Source organism: Nycticebus coucang, chromosome 8 (assembly GCF_027406575.1).
Source record: "Nycticebus coucang isolate mNycCou1 chromosome 8, mNycCou1.pri, whole genome shotgun sequence".
Taxonomy (NCBI): domain Eukaryota; kingdom Metazoa; phylum Chordata; class Mammalia; order Primates; family Lorisidae; genus Nycticebus; species Nycticebus coucang.
In genome coordinates this window covers 81,118,769-81,139,717 of record NC_069787.1, presented here as the reverse complement: position 1 = coordinate 81,139,717, position 20,949 = coordinate 81,118,769, and the positions used below count along the sequence as shown (strand labels likewise).

At 37.5% G+C, this 20,949-nt stretch overlaps 1 protein-coding gene across 1 annotated transcript in view; it reads right to left on the bottom strand.

Annotated features, from left to right (window-relative positions):
* The window catches only part of STAC (SH3 and cysteine rich domain), a 167,133-nt gene that overhangs the window by 21,015 nt on the left and 125,169 nt on the right, over positions 1-20,949 (bottom strand). Inside the window, exons 7-8 of the mRNA XM_053600530.1 lie at positions 11,350-11,414; positions 9,986-10,074 (exon numbers count right to left, since the gene is read on the bottom strand). Coding sequence (XP_053456505.1) covers positions 9,986-10,074; positions 11,350-11,414 — 154 coding nt within the window. The remainder of the gene's footprint in view (positions 1-9,985; positions 10,075-11,349; positions 11,415-20,949) is intronic.

Genomic DNA, 20,949 nt, shown 5'->3' with positions numbered 1-20,949 from the left:
GAGTGAAGTGGGCCTGATCAGTTGAATTTTCATCTGAGTAAGCAGATTCAGAGAGATTTCACCACTTACAGGCAGGGTTTGACTGTATGACTAATTTCACTACTTCAAGCTGACTCTACACTACCCAGACCTTGTCAAAATTCATCAGAACTGCCCATTTTACTATGGACATATTTTGGGTTTCTTTAATGTTTCTGACCCTTTCTTGCTCATAAGGCAAAAAGAACCCAAAATCACATTTATAGCAACCATAGTCACTCAGCCAAAACAGATGTCCTTAAAAAATCAAGCTATGGTGTCGAGGGTGTGGGGGAGAGAGAAAAACAAACCAGCCTAATAGCTCCATGAATTTTAGATCTACTGCTTAATTTTTCACCAGAATCATTTCCCAATTTTCATTATCTTGGTCCAGAATTATTTGCAGTCTAGGCACATGGATAGGTAATAAGAAACTCCTGGACTCTACAGTTGGATTTTCTTCAGCCTGGTATCTGTAAGACTGTCTGCACTTTCTCAAGTCTATAGACCAGCTCAGAGAAAAAGCATGCAGCTAATAGGCCATTTGGAAGGAATTTGGTAAATGTTCATGAACTGTCATGGATCACACTCTCCAGAACCTAATTGAGAGAGGCATTTGAGTGAGAGGGAGGCTACTAAACACATCAGTGACATTCGGGAAGATCTGGGTTCCTTGACACAGTGCAGCATCAGAACATAATATGCATCAGAGACTTTCCTCAAATAGCTTTAATTGCATTTTGATGTCCTGGTGACTGAGAAGATTATTTTTAAATCAAATTGGTGCATTAGAATTACATTTAGTTTTAATTAAGTTGATGCATTTGCCAAGCAGTAATGTACTTAGAGAATGGAAACGAGACACTCAGGGAGTCTTATTCTGTTTTACTGTCTCAAAGGTTCTTCTTTTCTTAATTTATGGAGGGTTTATAAAGTCTTGCAGGGTGAAGGACATCAGAAAGTAAGTCACAGGCCAAAAAGCCAATGCAGATCCATCCACAGAGCACCAACAAAGAATAGGAAACCTACATTTTGGTCTGGATCTGCTGCTCGTCCACTGTTTACCTTTGCATAAATCACAGTTGTTCACAACCCTTGCAAATAATTGGAATCTAGGAGAACATTTGAGCATACAGATTTCCATATAGGATTTGACTTTCTAGGTCTAGGTGGAGTCCAGAAATTTCTATTTTAATAATATTCTTTATTTATTGGCTTATAACAAATGCCTTAACCTTTCTAACCAGATTTTTCTCCTCTGTGAAATGTTACTTGTATGGGTAACCTCACAGATTTGCTAAAAAAAACTCTAGGAGATGCTAGGAAAAATTATGAGTTTTGAAATCAGCAGAAAAAACAAGAGATCTGGTTGGCCTGTCTGGTGTACCCTTTCAGACTACTACTCCTGCTTTTGATGCCTTTGACCTATTTTACATCTCATTCAAGTTGCAGAAAACTGACTACGCAAATGGTTCTTGTCTCTTTTCCACAGAGATGCAAATGAATTGTGCCTGGTGGAATATAATCAAGTTATTATCTCTTATTCTGTGAATACTGACTGGTTTTATATCTATCCGTAAGTTCACATCAGCATTCCTTACTGCCTGCACACAAATGATGCATCCAGGTGGTTCTCCCATTAATTAATGAGTCAAGTAAAACTTTTGACATATGTTCCTTTTATATTTGTATAACAGTCATGATTTTATAAGATAATTTAAAAAATTTTCCCTTAACAGAAATGACTGTTTATGAACAGATCAAAGCTTTTTGGTTTATCAATTAGACTCAACAATTCTAATAGATTTGTAAGAAGTGGCATAAGTGGCCAATATGAGCTAAATTAGTAGGTTGCCTATAACTGCTGATTAAAATATAAATGTTAACTTTATCAGAGAGGAATTCTACTATAATTAACAAAGGATGGAAAATGTGGGATAGAAAAAAGACTGGTGGACCCACCTCCATGGTTTCCAGCCCCAAGCTTCTACTTTCTACCTGTGAGTTCTTGGGGTTGGTTCTTCCACTTTACCTCCAAAAAAAGAACCATAAATTGTCTCACTGGTATATGAACCTTAACAGGTGTCCATTCACTAAGCATTACTGAATTTTAAAATAGAACATGACTGGAATGAATGTAGTTGTCTGAATATGCTCCTGCTCCTACGATTAATTCGCACTTTTTTTTGTAATGGGGTTTGCATTTGCCCCCAATGTTGGTATCCCTTAAAATAATTCTCTGGTTCTGAAGTTTAATCCATTTTTCACCTAACTGTTCCTCACAGGAAAGAGAGTGATTTCACTAAAGAGGTTGCCAGGTCACAAACATCCCTCTTCTTTCTTAGGCCTTGGTTGTTTTAATGCCCCTTCGAGGTGCTATTGTATCTTCCTGGACTACCTCCCATTCACAGCCCTTAGTGCTGGATTCTGACTTTCCCTTTATTTAAGAAGCTTAAGAGCCATGCTTATGCACTAGGTCTGCTTGACTTTTTGAGAATAGAGCCTGTGAATAGTTCTCCCAGCAGAGAGCAAATGCTTGGTCACCAAGTGATGAGAGGGGACTAGTTGAGAGGGGACTAGTTGGGCGGCGCCTGTGGCTCAGTCCGTAGGGCGCCGGCCCCATATACCGAGGGTGGTGGGTTCAGGCCCCGCCCCGGCCAAACTGCAACCAAAAAATAGCCGGGCGTTGTGGCGGGCGCCTGTAGTCCCAGCTACTCGGGAGGCTGAGGCAAGAGAATCGCTTAAGCCCAGGAGTTGGAGGTTGCTGTGAGCTGTGTGAGGCCACGGCACTCTACCGAGGGCCATAAAGTGAGACTCTGTCTCTACAAAAAAAAAAAAAAAAAAAAAAAAAAGAGAGGGGACTAGTTGAAGCAAATCCTGGAAGTAGCCATACAAGGATTAAAACCATTTTCAAAAGTCATTTTTAACTAGATATCAAGTAGTGCTTTGAAAACATCTTTTTAAAAAAAATTAAATCATAGCTGTGTACATTAATGCAATCATGGGGTACAATGTGCTGGTTTTATGTATATGGAATATTACACATAAATTTTATGTAGACATATTATACATAGAATATACATAAAATATTTTCATCAAACTGGTTAACATAGCCTTCACGGCATTTTCTTAGTTATTGTGTTAGGACATTTATATTCTACACTTAGTAAATTTCACGTGTACCCTTGTAAGATGAATTCAGGCCATCCCATCTCCAGAAGTTCTTGAAAATAAATACTAGCTAATGAGAAAAATTGTTGCCTGCTTTCATTCAGACTCACAAAGGGAAAAATCTGAGACTTGCTGCTTCCAAAAGTGCAGCAGTTCATGAATCTAAATTAGTATTTGGGGTTACAAAAGAGATAGGTTTTTCTTGGAAGCTCTTTGAAATTAGTGTTTAAACATACATTGATGTGGTCTCACTGTATGTTAAAATATAAACCCAGCACATTGTACTCCATAAATGCATTAATGTATACATCTCTGATTTAATAAAAAAAAACTAAAAAAACATACATTGAAGTGGTAATTAATTTGTAACTCTTTTAGAATTTAATAATATTGATACAGTAGTTTCCTCTTTTCCTTTCTTTGCTCATAAGTCCTTTCCTTTTTTCCTTCCTTTCTCTTTTTTCCACCATTATGAAAAATGGCCATTATCATATAAATTGTTTGAATAGAGCTAATAAAAATGAAAATAACTTAGATGTGGGATGTCAAAATGAATTCTTTGGGACAGGCATTATATGGTCACTAAATATGCATTTGAACCTCTAAGTCTTTTGTTTACTCTCAATCCTTCATTTCAGAGTCCCTAAGATGTTTTAGAGGCCTGTGTTTACTTACAGTTATTTACATCTGCTGATATTGATACATAAAAATCAATATCAACTTGATGAAGCCATAAAGGTTATTCTTATTGCTTTAAAAAAGGTGTCTTGCTGTGAATAAGAAGTGATGACTGTTAGACTCTGTTTTGTAGACTTTTGAGCCCCAAAGCAGTGAGGATAATGGGACATCAGCAGTTGTTGATGGCAGCATTTACTTTCATGGGTTATTAAGCTTTGGATATGTGTGTGTTTATGTGAGTGTGTGTGTGAATGAATATGTGCATCAGTATGGATATGGGAGCATGTGTAGGAGTGTGTGATTGTGTGTGTATCTCTGTTTATGTGACTGTGACTACACGTATGTGTGGGAGTGTATGTGCATATGTGAGCATATCTCACACACACACACACACACACACACTCTCTCTCACGTGGCCAGAAGGATGATGTAGGACACATGGTCTATGTGAATTCATAAAGCAGTATATAGTGATAATGACACCAGTGATTGTAATGGGGTTCTCACCGGTACAACAAGGTTCTCCAGTTTGATTTTCAAGTAACATTTTAAAAAGCTTTCATCATGAATTAAGCTGGCAGTCCATAAAGTGTAATTTACAGGGCTATGGAAAAACTTGATACTGAGGGTGACTGGCAGAAACGGTCTAAGCCTCTTAGTTGTAAAAGGTTATCTACTATACAAGCCTATTATCTGTGATAGAGGAATCTGGGTGGCTCTTTAATGTTATCAGAATTCAAATCTTCAGGAATGGTCTGGAGGCCCCATGCATGATGACATTGTGTTTTGGGTGTTAGTAATAAAATTCCATACCTATAGCATGTCACATCAGCAACTGCAAAACCTATTCCAAAATAAATATTGGATATCACAGCTCATTTTTTGCTTGGCCAATTAGACAAAGTCTCACTAGGTGTCCCCGGTGGCCATAGAGAGCCTCTCACTTTGTTTTCTCTATTATAATCTACTTAGGGTAGCATTAATGAGGTTGTTCAGAGAACTAGTAGACAAAATATATTGTGAAAAGATGCAAATTATGAAGAGCATGTATCTAAAATATACTGTGTGCCTCACTTCATACTTGCCATGAAATCTTAATGATTTATTTCATACTCTGTCTCCCTAGAAAGGAGAAAACTTAGGCTCCAAGAGATTAAACAGTTTTCTCAAATCGATGCAGATAGGGTCAAACTTGGAAACTAGACCCAGGCCTATCTGACTCCCCAGTATTGCTCTTCCTTGCCCTATCACCTTGCTCTCTCCTACTCTCTGCCCATCTTGTATAAAGACAGAGAGCTGTCATGGTCTGCGTCAGCTCCAGAGGTTAGGGTGGAAAATAGCAATGAATTTATGAAGGAAGCTTATTTTGCATTGAAACCATAGCAAAGCAGACTAAGTGAAGTCTCTGCCTTTATACAGGGTTTGGAGATTAATGATAGAACCACAGTACTTCCAAGGAGAGTAGTCACTGCCCCGTGAATAAGGGGCAGTAACCAGCTCTGCCTCTCTGTGGTTAATCTTTACCCCAAGTGTAAGTGCTCACTAAAGGCCTGCAGGGCTTCTTCAAAGTTGCCTTAAACCCTCTGTTTGTGAATATGACCACAGGTTACTTTCGGTCTCCCTGTCTACAATTTCTCTTGACAAATAATATTCATCATGGGCTTAAGACCCATTTCCTCCAAGGAACAGGCTCTGAATAACCTCTGTCAGCCTCTCAGCTTGGTTTGCTTCCTCACTTATAGTTTCCTTTTCTTTGAGACAGGGTATCATTCATTTCCTGGGGCTGGAATGCAGAGGCATGAATGTAGCTCACTGCAACCTCAACCTCTTGGGCTCAGGCAATCCTCCTGCCTCAGCTTTCTTAGTACCAGGGACTATAGGCACCCCAACACTGTATCTGGCTAATATTTCTATTTTTAGTAGAGACAGGTTTCACTCTTGTCAAAGCTGATCTTGAACTCTTGAGCTCAAGTGATCCACCTCCCTTGGCCTTTCAGAGTGCTATGATTACATTTTATCATGGACTCATTTTACCCACTAATCGTACATGCCAGCCATGGTATTTATTCATTTAATGTCTATAATAATTATTCATCCATAAAATAGTTATTATCCATTATACCTCTGCTATGTTTCAAGAACTGACCCATACCCTGGGAACAAAAGGTTAATAACTACAGAATTGTTCTCATTGAGTTTAGAAGAGAGAGAGGGATTAACCAAAGAATCCCAGAAATATATAAATAGAGGTTAAGTATTTTGAATGAAAGAAATATGGTGTCATGAAAATATATAACAAAGAAATCTAACCCAGAGAGTGGTAATGGGAAAGGCTGTACCAAGGAAATAAAATACGATCTGAGATCTAGTGGATGAGTAATAGTCAACTGAAAGAGTGAGTGAGAGAAAGAGTATATGTGTGTTGGTGATAGTGGTGAGTGGACAGGAGGATGGGTCTGAGAGCAGGCCAATGTAGATAGATCAGGGAGAAAGAGACTGTGCAGGTCCTGAAGTTGGCGGTCAAATATTCTAGGTTTTATCCAAGGGCAATCAGAGGCCATTGGAGAATTTTGAGCAGACTTAAATCAAGCATAATGACCGTCTCCCTTATAAGTCAGAAACAGAGGCTCGAATGGCTTTGATAACATTTCCAGGAATTGTGGGGGTCACACAGCTGAAGAACAGCTTGGCTAGGACTTAAACCTGGGTCAAAGGATGTCCACACTTTTTATTATTAAACATTAAGTGACACTGTGCTGATATTCTCTCCTCTCTCTCTCTCTCTCTTAATTCTGAAAAGACAGCCTCTACTATTACATTAAGGTAACACATTTCCATATACTTCTGGAATATGGAAAAAGATCAAAACTAATATTATTAAGTCCCTACAATGTATCAGATATTGTTATCCAATCACATGTGTCCGATAAGGGCAAGCCTTATTATCTGTATTTTCAAAATGAGAAAACTGAGGTTCAGAAAGTTAGGCAATAGCCCTTTGTTAGAAAGTAGAGCAGTGGGGAAATGAGTCCATTCTCTCTGACTCCAAAGTTTAGATATAACCCAGAACACTGCAATGTTACCTTAATGTACTCTCCATCTATAATAGATAGGATGCAGGGGCAAGACTGGAAACACAAAGACCAGGTGGGGTCTTCTACAATAATCCAGGCAAGAGACAATAAGTAGGAATTGAACATCAAGTGCATTTGGGGCATAAGGTAGAAGGAGGCCTCCCTGGCTGGCTTGAGGCCTGAGCAGTGGGTGACATTATTCATTCTAGTGGGCAGGTTTGTGGAAGGGAGAGTATAGCTGCTGTGCTCCACCCATTTCTGGGAGTGGCAGGTAGGTAAGTGAACCTGGAGAGGTCTGGATCAGTGGCCTTTGGAATAAAAAGCTTTCCTTTTTAATGAGCAGGTATACAGCGAATGATTGCTGAAGTGGTGATTCATCTTGATTTATGACTATTGTCTTTGCCAGTTGGGCCTTCTTGGCCCTCAAGGTCAAACTCCTAACATTCCATACACTCTCATCTCCTTTGTTCTTTTTCCTGAGGATCATCTCCAGAGCTCTCCCCTGGATTAGAATGTGAGTAAATAAGAATGGTATGTTATTAAAATCTACATTTTCTACCTTATAGATTGAGAAGAAAAGGATAATTCATAAAGGGATGGGTATGGTGGCTCATGCCTGTAATGCTAGCAATCTGGGAGGATGAGGCAGGTGGATTCCATGAGCTCATAGGTTTGAGACCAGCCTGAGCAAGAGCAAGACCCCACCTCTAAAAATAGCCTGGCATGGCGAGGGCCTGTAGTCCCAGCCACTTGGGAGAGTGAGGCAAGAGAATCACTTGAACCCAAGAGTTGGAGGTCGTTGTGAGGTATGACACCACGGCACTCTGTGGAGGGTGAAATTGTGAGACTCTGTCTCAAAAAAAAAAAAAAAAGATAATTCCAAAGCCCCAGTCCCAGTTCATTCAAGAAATTATACCAAATCTCTAAAGCACTACTTTACAGATTCTAAATCATGTGCCTGGCTTTTAAAATGGGAACCTAAAATCTCCTGGAAAAAAAAAAAAAAGAGTGATTTATCACTCCAATCTTGCAGTCTATGTAAAACAGACATTTTATTCTTGGGAATTAATAGTCATGTTTACCTCAAAGCAGACAGAAACGTGACCAGAGAACTTGGCTTTTAATGGCCTGCAGCCAACTGAAATAAGCACACAAAATTATGACCACCACTGGGCAACGAATCCTCATTCTTCAGTGTCTCAGTAACTTTCTGTATTTCTCAGCAATTTTTTTTTAATCTGATGACTTCAGAATAATCTTCTATTATAAAACTGTAGGACCTGTACAACAGGAAGTTGTTAAATCTTAAATTTTAGATACCCAAGTGACACTCTGATAAAGGACTGAACATACTATATTTATTGCAAAGTAAATACATGCCACACTTGTCTTCATCAGCAGGTAGCTAATTGTGGACCATTAGCTGTAGCTAAGACACCAACCTAGCAATGAATCTTAGGCAGGCTCTGCTGTGACTCATGGGCTTGTCATATCTCTAATAGAATAGGGCTTCACTTGGTAAATGCCATCTCTTTCTCCTGTACCAAAGATGCCAGAACTATTCAGATAACAGTCACAGCTCTAGGAGGTTAGTTCAGTATGATGATTTCAGTCAACGATAGAGAAAACTTAGATGTAGAAGAACTTAATTGCCTGAACAAAACCAAGGAGTACAGATTCAGGCCCTGAACTCTGCCCTGAAAAGAACCAAGAGTCAGACTCAAGGCAGCAGATCTCAAACTAATACTGAAACAAAGCTGACTTTGGGATGTGAACCAGGGTGAGCTGCCAGACTCTAGCAGGATAAATAAATCTATGAAGTCTAACTGGATATGAGACCCTCTCTGAGGGGTGGTGAAGCTGCTGGGGTTGTTCCTGATGGCTATGGAACCTGGGGAAAAGGGTCAATCTGGAGCCCTCAGTGACCTTTTTCTCCTTTTTTAGGGGATTTGGGGAAAGTAGAAAGAGGAGAAGGCTGATTTCCCTGCAGCAGGGACCATGCCTGGGGAATGACACAAGCCCAAAGATGTGGAAAAGCCCCAGTAGCTCCAGGGTAGAGAGCATTCCTCCAAATGCTCAGGCAATTAAATAAACAGTTTTAAGTGCTAATTTGGCTTTCCATTCTTCTCAGAAGAGAAAAGAACTAATCTCTAAGGGCCTACTTGACTGGAAAAGCAGCCTCTTTTGTTCTGCTTTAGGATGGGAAAGTGTGGAGCCTTTTCTTGATATTAGTCATGCTTTGGAGTCATGAATGGAGAGCAGTAGAAACAGCCTTTCTTTGATATAGGCCAGTGGATGTCCCAGTATAAAAGTTATAATAACCACCCACCACTGAGTGTTTATGATGATCTTTGTGCGTTAAGTGCATTTTTCATTTCAGACTCACAGATACCTTAAGAGGAAGAGGTCAGTACTATTCTTTTATAAATAAGGAAACCAGAGTAAAGAGATGTTTGTAAATTAAGGCTTAAGGTCACATAACAAGTTGGATTTGAACCCAGGCTTGACTCTGGCTTAACTACCCATGAAATGTGAGGAACCACAAGCTGTGGTCAAGAGAAAGGTTCAAATATTGTCAGGGTCACAGAATTCACCTTACACTCTCCTCCCCAGTGTTTCAATTACTCTAAAGTGGATAGTTTCTAGTTGACCTTGGTAGTTGTAGTTTGAGTCTTCTATCAATGTTAACATGAGGACTAATACATTTTTTAATTTCTTGTTGTATTCCAACTGTGTTTGATGCCCAACCTTCATGAAAATTCCCACTGGTGGTTCCGTTGACCATGTACTATGTGGCAATGAAGCTCTCTATCTGTGAATTCATCAGAATTGCATATACTCAGGCCCCAACCCAGACCTGCTGACTCAGAAATGCTGGGAAGGGAGCCCAGCTCCATGTGTTAATCAGCCCTGCAGGTCATTGGGTACATGCTAAAGTCTGGGAACCATTGCCATAAACCATTAGGAGGGGTACCAATGGAATTTTTTCACATGGAAAAATAAAGCTTCCATTTTTTTCATTCTTTTTTCTTTAATGTTTTTACCTCATTTCCAAATCTTCATTCTCTTGTGGCACAAATTTGTACAAGGCAACGTAGGTGTTCATTTGTAATGGGTCTTTGGAAAGAGGTTCCTAAAAAAGAAAGTAAAAGAAAAATGAGAAAAGGAAGGAGAAAGAACCTGAAAGAAGAAAAAAAAAAAAAAGGGAAATGGAGACATTACTGCTGGAATGTAATTTCAGTGGATGCAATTTCAATGTTAAAATATCTATTATAAAAGATTTCCTTTCAATCTTAGGTTTATTTTTAATTTCTTAACTGAGTTTTATTTTGCTGAAGATCATTTTAAAACAGTTATTTGGAACTTCTTTGTCAGAAATACTGCAATTTTCTTCAAATGTATTTTCTTTGATGTAGTTGTTCAAAAAAATTAATACGAATTTGTACTCTGGAATGGCAATATTCTGTCTAAAGAAATAGGGATAAATGAATAGCAGTAAAGAACTCTCACTTCCTAAAATTATATTTTTATTAATTAGCCTGCAAGTTGACATATAGTATATCAGAGGGAACTAGATTTATTCATCTGGCCATTAGTTAATTTTTGTTAAGGAAAAAGCATAGACTTTGAATTCAGATTAATTTATTTATACCTACTGCTTATGAAATCTTATAATAAAAGCTAATATTTTTGATGGTTTACTGTGTGCCAGGCACTATGTTACATGCATTAGCATACTTAAATGTCACAACAAGACTGTTGTGAAATTGTTGTAGATTCCATTGTTGTCTTCAATTTATTAAGTGTAAAATATTAACATTCTTACTAACCAAATAAATAAAAGATTTATACTGGATAATAAACAAGTTAACATTGTATATCATGTAATATATAACTACATAATACATATATACAATAATATAATAAATACATATTATATATATAGTACATATAAACTATATGTACTCTTTCAATCTATGGTTCACTCTTATTTAATGCTCAGGTATCTTATATATTATTTTATTCTATTCTAATTATATATACATGTGTATGTATATGTATATATATATAAATGAACATACCTAATATAAACTTACTATAAAAATATAGTCATAATATATAATTCTATAAATTACACATTATATAGTATATGTAGAATTATATATAATATATAACAGAAACAAAAGATAGACAACAAACTACTTATCCTTTTTAACTTTTGTGCACTGTGATATTTCTATTTATTCTATGATATCTATGTTGTGGTACATTATGCTACATTATTCTATTCTATTCTCTTAAAATGCTGGTCTGGGACCCACTGAACTGCACGACGCACTTGGGTGGTGACCTCCTGTTTGATCTAAGGACTTCTGTCTGAGTTGCCTTCTATTACATCCATAAATACCTGGTGGTTTATGTTCTTGGCTTGGTCTCTGAAATCATCAGTGCCATTTTCTGGATACGTAAACACTAAAGGAGACAAGAGACAGCAGGTAATTTGTGTATCTAGTCACTCATTTTTGGAAATGTGCCTAAAAGATGGCTTTATTTATTCCATGTTCTATAGATTCTACCTTATCATTCACTGCCTTAGTGACCAGGGTTTCAGGTCATCCTCTATGACTCTTCCCCTGCCTCCCCAGATAGCACTCCGTACCATCTTCCCTGCACTCCCATTACCTGTCTGCATGCCTGCCTAGTATTTATCCCTGTGCATTACTTGGCAATTTTTTTTGTTCAAAATTTGGTCTCATTTGGCAGAGTTCTTCTCAGGAGCAGAAAACTGTGTCATTCATCTTTGCTGAATGTATCAAACTAATGGTATGGTGGGTGAGGTATCATCCTTTTTTTTTTTTCTAAACATAAGATTCTTTAATCTATATTCAATATCTTGATTCTCATTTATTGAGGTATCTATATTATATTTTGCAGATTAGAGCTTTAGTTTTAAACTTCAAAATATTCCTTTGATCTTTTATTGTCAATGCATTAGGGCTATTATTTGGTTTTTCTTTCAGTGAATTATTGTAATATATAATTCTCTTCCTTTCGTATTTATGCAGCTAAGCTGTGGTCTTTGATACAGAACATTCCTTCTCAAAATTGGCAAGAGTTTTTATTTTCCTCATACATGGCTGTGGTAGTTCCCTGATGGATACTGAATGGGGTCTCTGCCTTGGCTAGTTTGATCTGCCTAATCTACCCCGTGACTAACACCCTAATCTTATTACTCAGAGCACACATACCTTCCCTAAACAAAAACATGGTAAATGGTTCAAAGCAGTGGTGTCTAAATTAACCTATTATTTAGATGACTTGACATTTTAAAATAACACATTACTGCTTTATTCTTCCCTTTGATTTCTCTTCATATTGTCAAAGAAGTGTCAGTAGAGGGAGGGAAACACCACAGAAAGCTCTATAACCTATTTCATTAATGCAGTGACATTGTCCACTATTCTTAAAATAGACTCAACAATGATGACGTCGAAAACATGCTTCAAAACAAGATCCCTCTATTAATAAATGTACTGATGCTTATTAAATATCTATTCTCCTCAGTTTATAGTTACAGAGTTTATGGATGCAATTCCATTATCCCTACAAAGCTGATATACAGTTGTTGGTGGAGCTTTTAGTCTGTGCATAAGTGGAAAATGAAGGCCTCATTCTATGGGACTTCTCTGCCTCAATACTTGGCTACTCAAGTTGATGTTTACAAAGGTAAAAAGAGTAGAGATAAGCACAATCTTTTTCTGATATTATATGACTATTTGAAACTCTGGTGTAAACACCAGCATATAAAACTGGATACTTTAAAAGAATATTAAATATTCGCATAGGAACAAGCCAAGAAAATCTTCCTAGAAAATTCTTGAATTGGGACAAAAAGGGGGGCTACATAAAGAGCATATGTAATGTTCCATTTGGACTGATTTTACAATTTTGTAATTTCATCTTATTGAAGCTTTTTATTGACTATCTGGCCATCAGATTCAAAATGTGTTGTGTTTTGGGAGCTATGCTGAAAATTATTTGAAGTGACCCCAGATGTGTTTCAGATAATATGGTTGCAAGCAGAAATGGAAGGTTGCAAAAATGATTTTCAAAACCTATTCCTTCTGGCCATTTCTAAGACTTTGATTTAAGGGAAGAGGAGAAAAGAAAGGTAACTATTTTACTAAAACTGTATCTTATCCTTTTGGGTTTGGTGTTTTAAATTCTTTTATTAAAAATAATTTGGTTGTCAGGGTGGCGCCTGTGGCTCAAGGAGTAGGGCGCTGGTCCCATATGCCGGAGGTGGTGGGTTCAAACCCAGCCCCGGCCAAAAAAAAAAAAAATAATTTGGTTGTCAATTTCACCCATGACAAGTATTCTAAGATTATGTCCATTATGCAGGCATATTTTCTAATGTTAGGGAAACAAAATGAATCTTTAGTTTTGACCACATCCCCAAGAGAACTTTCTTCTTTTCCTTTCTCATATGTTATCCATCTTTTATACTTTGCAGACCCATGAGGCCTATGTCTACCACTGTTTTTCTTTTAGTGAGATGATTATTTGTTTGTCTTTTTAAACCTGTAATCCAGCAAGTTACTGGATTATCTGACATTGACCCAAATTTGTGTCCTTGTAGCAAGTTAAATTTGGTAATTATGCAGCACATTTTAAAAATACATCGTGGATTCAGTTTACTTAGATTTCATGTCAGACTTCTGCATGTATATTCAAAACAGAGACTGGCTAGTGATTTTCCTTTCTTATACTGTCCTTGTTTGGTTTTGAAGTCAGTATTATACAAGCCTCACATATTAAGAGAATGCCACTGCCCTTCCTCTTTGCTACTTTTTGTTTCTCTGACAGAGCTTAAGTAATCTGCAAATTTTCTATTCCTTAAATGTTCAGTAGAATTTACCTATAAATTTACTCAAGGCTAGTATTTTCATTGTGAAAAATTTAAAATACTGATTCAGATTCTATAAGGATTCTAAGCATATTCAAGTTTTCTATTTCTATTTCTTCTTGAGTCAGGTTTTAGTCATTGCTATCTTTCTTGATATCTACTCATTTAAAAAAGTTTAAAATTTTATTGGCATGATGTTGGTTACTAAATTCTTTTACTTTCTTTTTAATCTCTGGTATGTTCACATTTTGTTATGTTTTTGTTTCATCTCTTTTATCTTAAAAAAACTCTTAGAGATTGTACAGTTTATTTTTTTTTAATTTACTCATCACTTCTCTGCTAAGATCAAGAGTAAAAAACAATCACTCAAGGTTTATTGATTTATCTTTGTAATTTAATATAAAAGAACCTCTGTAAGTTGCCTACCCAAGGGAGTATAAAATACAGAAGTGGTCAACATAGAGAACTGGACCTACTGCACTAATAATAGGTACATGAGGTGCATGTCTGGTCTATGAAAATTAAGTCAACTTAACCAGGTGGTCAATGTAGGGCGGTAGTCAACTATGGAGCTCTACTGTAATTTCTGTTCTTATATTTATTATCACTTTTCTTGCTTTAGTGGGGTTTATTCTATTTTCTAAATTCTTAAGTATGGTGCTTAATTTTTTACTTTTCAGACTATCTTGTTTTCTAATGGTGTAGTGCTCTAATCACAACTGTAGCACTATCTCAACAAGTTTTCACATGTGTTGTTTTAATTCCATGTTTTCTCAAAAATGTGAATCCTCCACTTGTTAGATAGTGTCCTTTTTCGTCAATTAGATTTGGATTGTCAAATGTGTTATCAACTACTCTAAACTGACAACTTATCTAAACTGTATCTAAACTGAAAAGTTTTGTCTGTCTGATTTGCCAATTGCAAATGTATTTTTAAAATCTCTTACTATTAAAGGGATGTCAATTTTCCTAATAATTTGGTCAATTTCTCCTGGTGTTTTTATCATTTTTTGGGCTATTTATTAGATATACCCAAGTTTAAAATTTATATCTTTTGATGAAGTGGACATAACCATGCTTTTTATCTCTAATAATGCTTTTTGATATCGTAAAGTTCATTTTTTGCTTATTAATATAGCCAAATAATTTTTCTTTTGCTTAATATTTGCCTGTGGTTTCCCCTTGTCTCTGTATCTGAAAAGTTCTTTATTTTGCCTATGTTTTCCCCCCCTTGGGTAACTTTAAAAAATAATTCCAGCTAGGCGTGGTGGCTCATGCCTATAATCCTAGCACTCTAGGAGGCTGAGGCATGTGCACTGCCAGAGCTCACAGGTTCCAGACCAGCCTGAGCAAAAGCAATACCTTAGCTCTAAAAATAGCCGGGTGTTGTGGCAGGCGCCTGTAGTCCTAGGTACTCTGGAGGCTAAGGCAAGAGAATTGCTTGAGCCCAAGAGTTTGAAGTTGCTGTCATGATGCCACAGTACTCTACTGAGGGTGACAAAGTAAGACTGTCTCAAAACAAACAAACAAACAAATAAATATAAAAAAATAAATTTCTTTACTTTTCAACTTTCTATAATCTTATGTTTTAGATATTTATAAACAACATATGGATCATTTAAAAAATCTGACAAACTTTACCTTTTATCTAGTGTTTAGCTGGTGCATATTGATTTTGATGACTTGTAAGTTGGGATTCCTCCCTAACATTTTATTTTGTACTTTTATTTGTCATAAATTTTCTATGTTTTTTCTTGTAATCTCTTATCACTTGCTTTTTAAATTTTTATTTGATTGGCTTTTTTTCTCCTTCTCATCATTCAGTTTTGTCCTTTTTCTGATTTGAAAAGTTTAAACTACTTTATATTCTTTCTGTAGTTGTCCTAGAAATTTTGAGGCATATTTTAAAACAAATTTAAAATGAAATAATGTATTCAATCTCTTTCCAAAGAATACAAGAATCTTTGAATGTCCATTTCCAACTTCAATATCAGCATTCTAACATTTTATTAACAACTTTTGAAAAACTTTATTTATTTATTTATTTATTTATTTTTTATTTTTTTTTTTGTAGAGACAGAGTCTCACTGTACCGCCCTCGGTAGAGTGCCGTGGCGTCACACAGCTCACAGCAACCTCCAGCTCCTGGGCTTACGCAATTCTCCTGCCTCAGCCCCCCGAGCAGCGGGGACCACAGGCGCCCGCCACAACGCCCGGCTATCTTTTGTTGCAGTTTGGCCGGGGCTGGGTTTGAACCCGCCACCCTCGGCACATGGGGCCAGCGCCCCACTCACTGAGCCACAGGCGCCGCCCAAAACTTTATTTTTTTTAAGTAGCCAATGTTTGTGAGATTTAGTCACATGTCTACCACTTCCTTTGCTCTTTATTTCTTCTTCTCAGTCTCTGTTAAGGTCACATTTTCCTATTTTTAGTACTTCTTTAAACATTTTTTGAGCATAAATCCTCCTTAATTGTACTGTAGATCTACTTTTTGTCTGAAAATATATTCCTGAAAGATAGTTTAGCTTCATTTACAATTCTAGGTTAAGGGTCACTTTCCTTTTAGCACACAGAAGATCTCATTCTACTGTTATTTAGCTTCTATTGTAATTTGTAAGAAGTATTTGTCAGTCTAATTTTCATTTCTTTCTAGATCATTTGTCTTTCAGTCTGCATTTAATGTTTTCTTTTGTTTTCTGATCTGTAGTTTCACTAAGATTTATCCACTTATAAATTTCTAAATTTGAGAAATGGCTTCTTTAATCAGTTCTGGAAAATTCTCAGCATCTTCTTGAATAGTGTTTCTCTCTGATTATCTCTCTATGTTCTTCTAAAGTGTCAGTTGGATGCACATTAGACTTTCTCACTCACTTTCCATGTCTCTTTTACTCTCATGAATTCTACTGCTTTGTCTCCCTGGCTATTCTCTGGAATTTCTTTGGCTCTCTATTTTAGGGAACTAATTCACTCTTCAGTTATGTTTAATAACACATTAAATTTTTACTTTTTATGAAATATTCTAGAAGTTCTATTCCATTTTTCTTCAACCTCTCCTGTTTATTTTTGATAGCCTCTTATTCTTTTGTTATATTTTCTTTTCTATTTTTTATATTTTAAATATACACAACCATGTAGTTACGTATTTCTCTATTTGATGACTCCAAAACATATGGTTTCTGACAGTCTGATCATAAAATTGGTTGTTTCTGCTAGCTCTTACTCATGATAGCTAATTTTCTCATGTGTTTGGTGAACTGTGATTATTAGCTCATGTTCTTTGAAAGTTCATTTGTGAACTTTCACAGTCTGGGTTAAAATTCTCTTTCTCTGAGAGAAGATTTACAGTTGCTTCTGACTAATGCCTGGTGATCTTATCACACCTGGACCACTTTAAATTGAATGAAAAATTCATATTATTTTACCTTGCCCATACAGGTAGCATAAATTCAGGCCCCAAATCCAAGAAGACTTTTTTTTCATCTTTCCTTCTTTCCCTCTCTCCCTTCCTTTCTTCCTCTGTTTGTCTGTCTCTCTCTTCTTCCCTCCTCCCATCCTCTTTCTTTCCTTTTCTACCTAAGTTAAGGCTGCTATAGCATATTCCTCAATAGGGCATTCATTTTTTTCTAGTGGCATTAAGGATGCCTTTTGGGGTATTAGCATTTTTCCAAAGGGGCCCTCATGTAACTTAATACCCTGCCTACTCCCCACATTTTGTCCTCTAGCGTTCATAATGGTATCTATCAGTACCCAAGCTGAGGCCCCAGGATATGCAGAGTAAACATCCGCCTTCACTTGTTTCTGTCTCTGGATTCATGTTTTTTTGTTATTTCTAGACTCTAAGGAGATACTTATTTAGCTGGCAGCTCAGCCATGCGTTAACTGAGAAATTTCTCTGATTATCCAGCTGTCCACATTGTTAGACAGGGAAACTTTTATGTTTTCAAAGAGATCTTTACCTTGCAGATGTAACAAAACATGTTGTAGAAACCTACCATAAACATTTCTATCTATAATTTAGAATTTTCCACTGGAGGGGTACAAAATCCGGGAACATCTGCCAACTTAGCCAGTAAAAAATCTGTTCTTTTTTTGTGACACCTTAAAATTTGAGATACAGAGTCAGTGTATACTATAGGCAAGGATAAATTTTCCAAATATGAGCTTGCCTGTTTTCTTTCTGGACATAATTTCTTTTTTTTATTGCCAAATGGGGCAATACTGGATTTTATAATATCCTCAAGTGGATGTGATTAACCTAGTTTTTTTTTTTTATTTTAATGATAGTTTCTAGGAATTTATATTGCTTATATCCTTTTCTGTTTCTCTTCCAGGAAAATTATGTTCACATTCAGCCATTCTGAAATGCAATTATTAAAGATATCCAGTAATGTATTAAATGGCATTTCAAGCTGAAATGGGAAGACCAGAATTTTGCTTCTCCCTTTGCTCATTACTTGGTGAGTAAAATTTCTAGAAGTTAAGTCAAAGGTGAAGACCAGCAATTTCCCCCAGGATATATTTATTATGCATCCTGGAACAGTGATGAAAACAACAACCAGAAACACTCGGACCTTCCCAAATTCATTTATAGGAGATAGCAGAGACTGTACTCTTAGTAATAATGAACAGTGCCTTCTTCTAAGGTAGCTTTGGATATATTCCTCAAGGAATTTGACATAACACCTGGCTGGAAGAAATTACACCTATGTGCACTGCATTTATTTTTAGAACATAAATGAAACATGTAATGGAGAACTGGTTGAGACTGGCTTCCCAAATACTGCTTCTGAAAAGCCAACACTCTCCTTGCCATGATTAAGAAGACCAGTGAGACCTTGAACCACATATGTAGGGTGTTTTTCCTACATTGTTTCTCAAATTGCATGGATAGGGCATTAAAACAAATCAAAGAAAGGTGTTTTGAGGCAAACTGCTGCATAATTAATCCCCCTAGTTTCTAAGGATTCATTGTGAAGAAAGCTATTCTGATCAAAGGATTTGTTAATAGATCTCCAAAGCTTTCTGGAACTTTATTGCTTACGAGGTCTTTTCAACAGGTCACTTTGAGTGAAGCTGTAAAAATGCACAGAAGAGATGGAAAATAATCAACTTTGTGTCTTTGTGTGTAGTGTATTATTCTGACTTAGTTTCCTTATCCATATGGTATGTGTTGTTTACGTGTGTATTGGAGGGAGGGAATAGGACTAAATCATCTCAAATCTTACTTCTCAAATGTTAATGGCCATATGACCACAAGAACCACAAATTAATGTGCAGATTCTGATTCCCCAGGTCTGGGGCAGCCTAAGATTCCTCATTTCTAACAGGCTTTCCCACGGTGCTCAGGTCAGATGCATCAGGGAGCCATGGGGCTCTACCTGCATCTCTGACACTTCAAGAGCTTATGATGGCTTTTTTGGGGGCTGGGGGACAGGGTCTCAAGCTGTTGCCCTAGGTAGAGTGCCGTGGCGTCACAGTTCACAGCAACCTCAAACTCTTGGGCTTAAGCGATTCTCTTGCCTCAGCCTCCCAAGTAGCTACAGGCGCCTGCCACAACTATTTTGTTGTAGTTGTCATTGTGGTTTGGCAGGCCCAGGCTGGATTTGAACCCGCCAGCTCTGGTGTGTATGGTGGGTGCCCTAGCCGCTGAGCTACAGGCACTGAGTCGATGGCTTTTTAGTAGCAACCCTTTTATATAGTGATGAATCTTAAATATAGCTCTTCACATTATAAAATCCTATCAGGACCACCTTTTGAGAGAAGAAATCCCCATGGTAAACAGAGACCTTAACTACTGAAGGAATTGGTGAGCAACAGCATCAACAGAGCCAGCCCAGTTAAGCAGTAGGCATCTGCTGGGCATGATTCTGAGAAGCAGCAAATAGAATTTCCTCTCAGTGATATGTGATGTGAGAGGAAGGGGGAGTCAGGGCTGGCACCAAAAACTTTGGCCTAAGCAACTGATTGAATTGCTTTCCTAGTGACTGAGCAGAGACAATTGTGGGAAGAACCAGTGTGGATGGGTGGGTGGGTGGGTGAAGGGATCAAGAATAAAGTTGGGTGTATTAACTTTAAGGTCCCTATTCTACATTCAGAAGGCAACATCCAGTAGTCTATAAGCATTTGAAGGCAGCAAAGAAGTCTAATGCTGGAGATAAAATTTGGGAGTCATCAATGTAGATAGTATTTATATTTGCTATGTCACCTAAACATCATAACAACCCTATTGATTTAGTATTATAATTATTTGCATTTCATAGATGAGGTGATAGAGGCACAGAGAGGCTAGGTAATTGCTTCAAAGACACACAATCATTAAGTAAAGTCTGGCAGTTTGCCTCCAGAGCAAGGATGGGCCATGGAACAAAGCTTCCAGTGCAGTTAGCGATGCTGGCAGGAATAATGTCAGGGGAAGGATGAAGGTGAAAGTCAGCAGTTTGCAGCAGCCCACCAGACTTGAGGAATTAACATCCAAGTCTGGTTTATATAGGAGTCTCTGGTGAGTTCATGCCTCAGATGTTGAAGAACTCTGGGATTGCTGTTTAGGTTCTGTTCCTGGTTCTGCAATACCAGACAGACTGGGTTGGAATGGCCCTGCTGTGTTGCTGCCCTGTGACCATGTTCTTGTCAAAGCTATCATCTTTTTCTGTTGTGTCTCTAATGGCACTACCAAGTTCTCACTGACCATTTACATTGATCAGAAAAGTACAGTTTCCTGGGCAGCACCTGTGGCTCAATGGAGTAGGGTGCCGGCTCCATATGCCAGAGGTGGCGGGTTCAAACCCAGCCCTGGCCAAAAACTGTAAAAAAAAGGACAGTTTCTCCACATGATGCCAAAGAATCCTTAGCTTAATGGTGAGCTTTAGCAGGTGTGTGTGAGCTTGGTGGGGGTGGAGTGTGTGTGCATGGTGAAGGCTGATGCTTATTTAGGAAGCAGAGTCATGGAAAGTCCTATGGGAACCACATTGGCACAATCCTAATGAGAGAAGAGACATAAATGAATTCCCAGAGGGGAGGAAATGGAAGTGATATACGTGCAAGACAGCTGTTGTCAAAGCAGCAACATGCGGAACTGAATGCAGAACAGCACCCAGGCAGGGA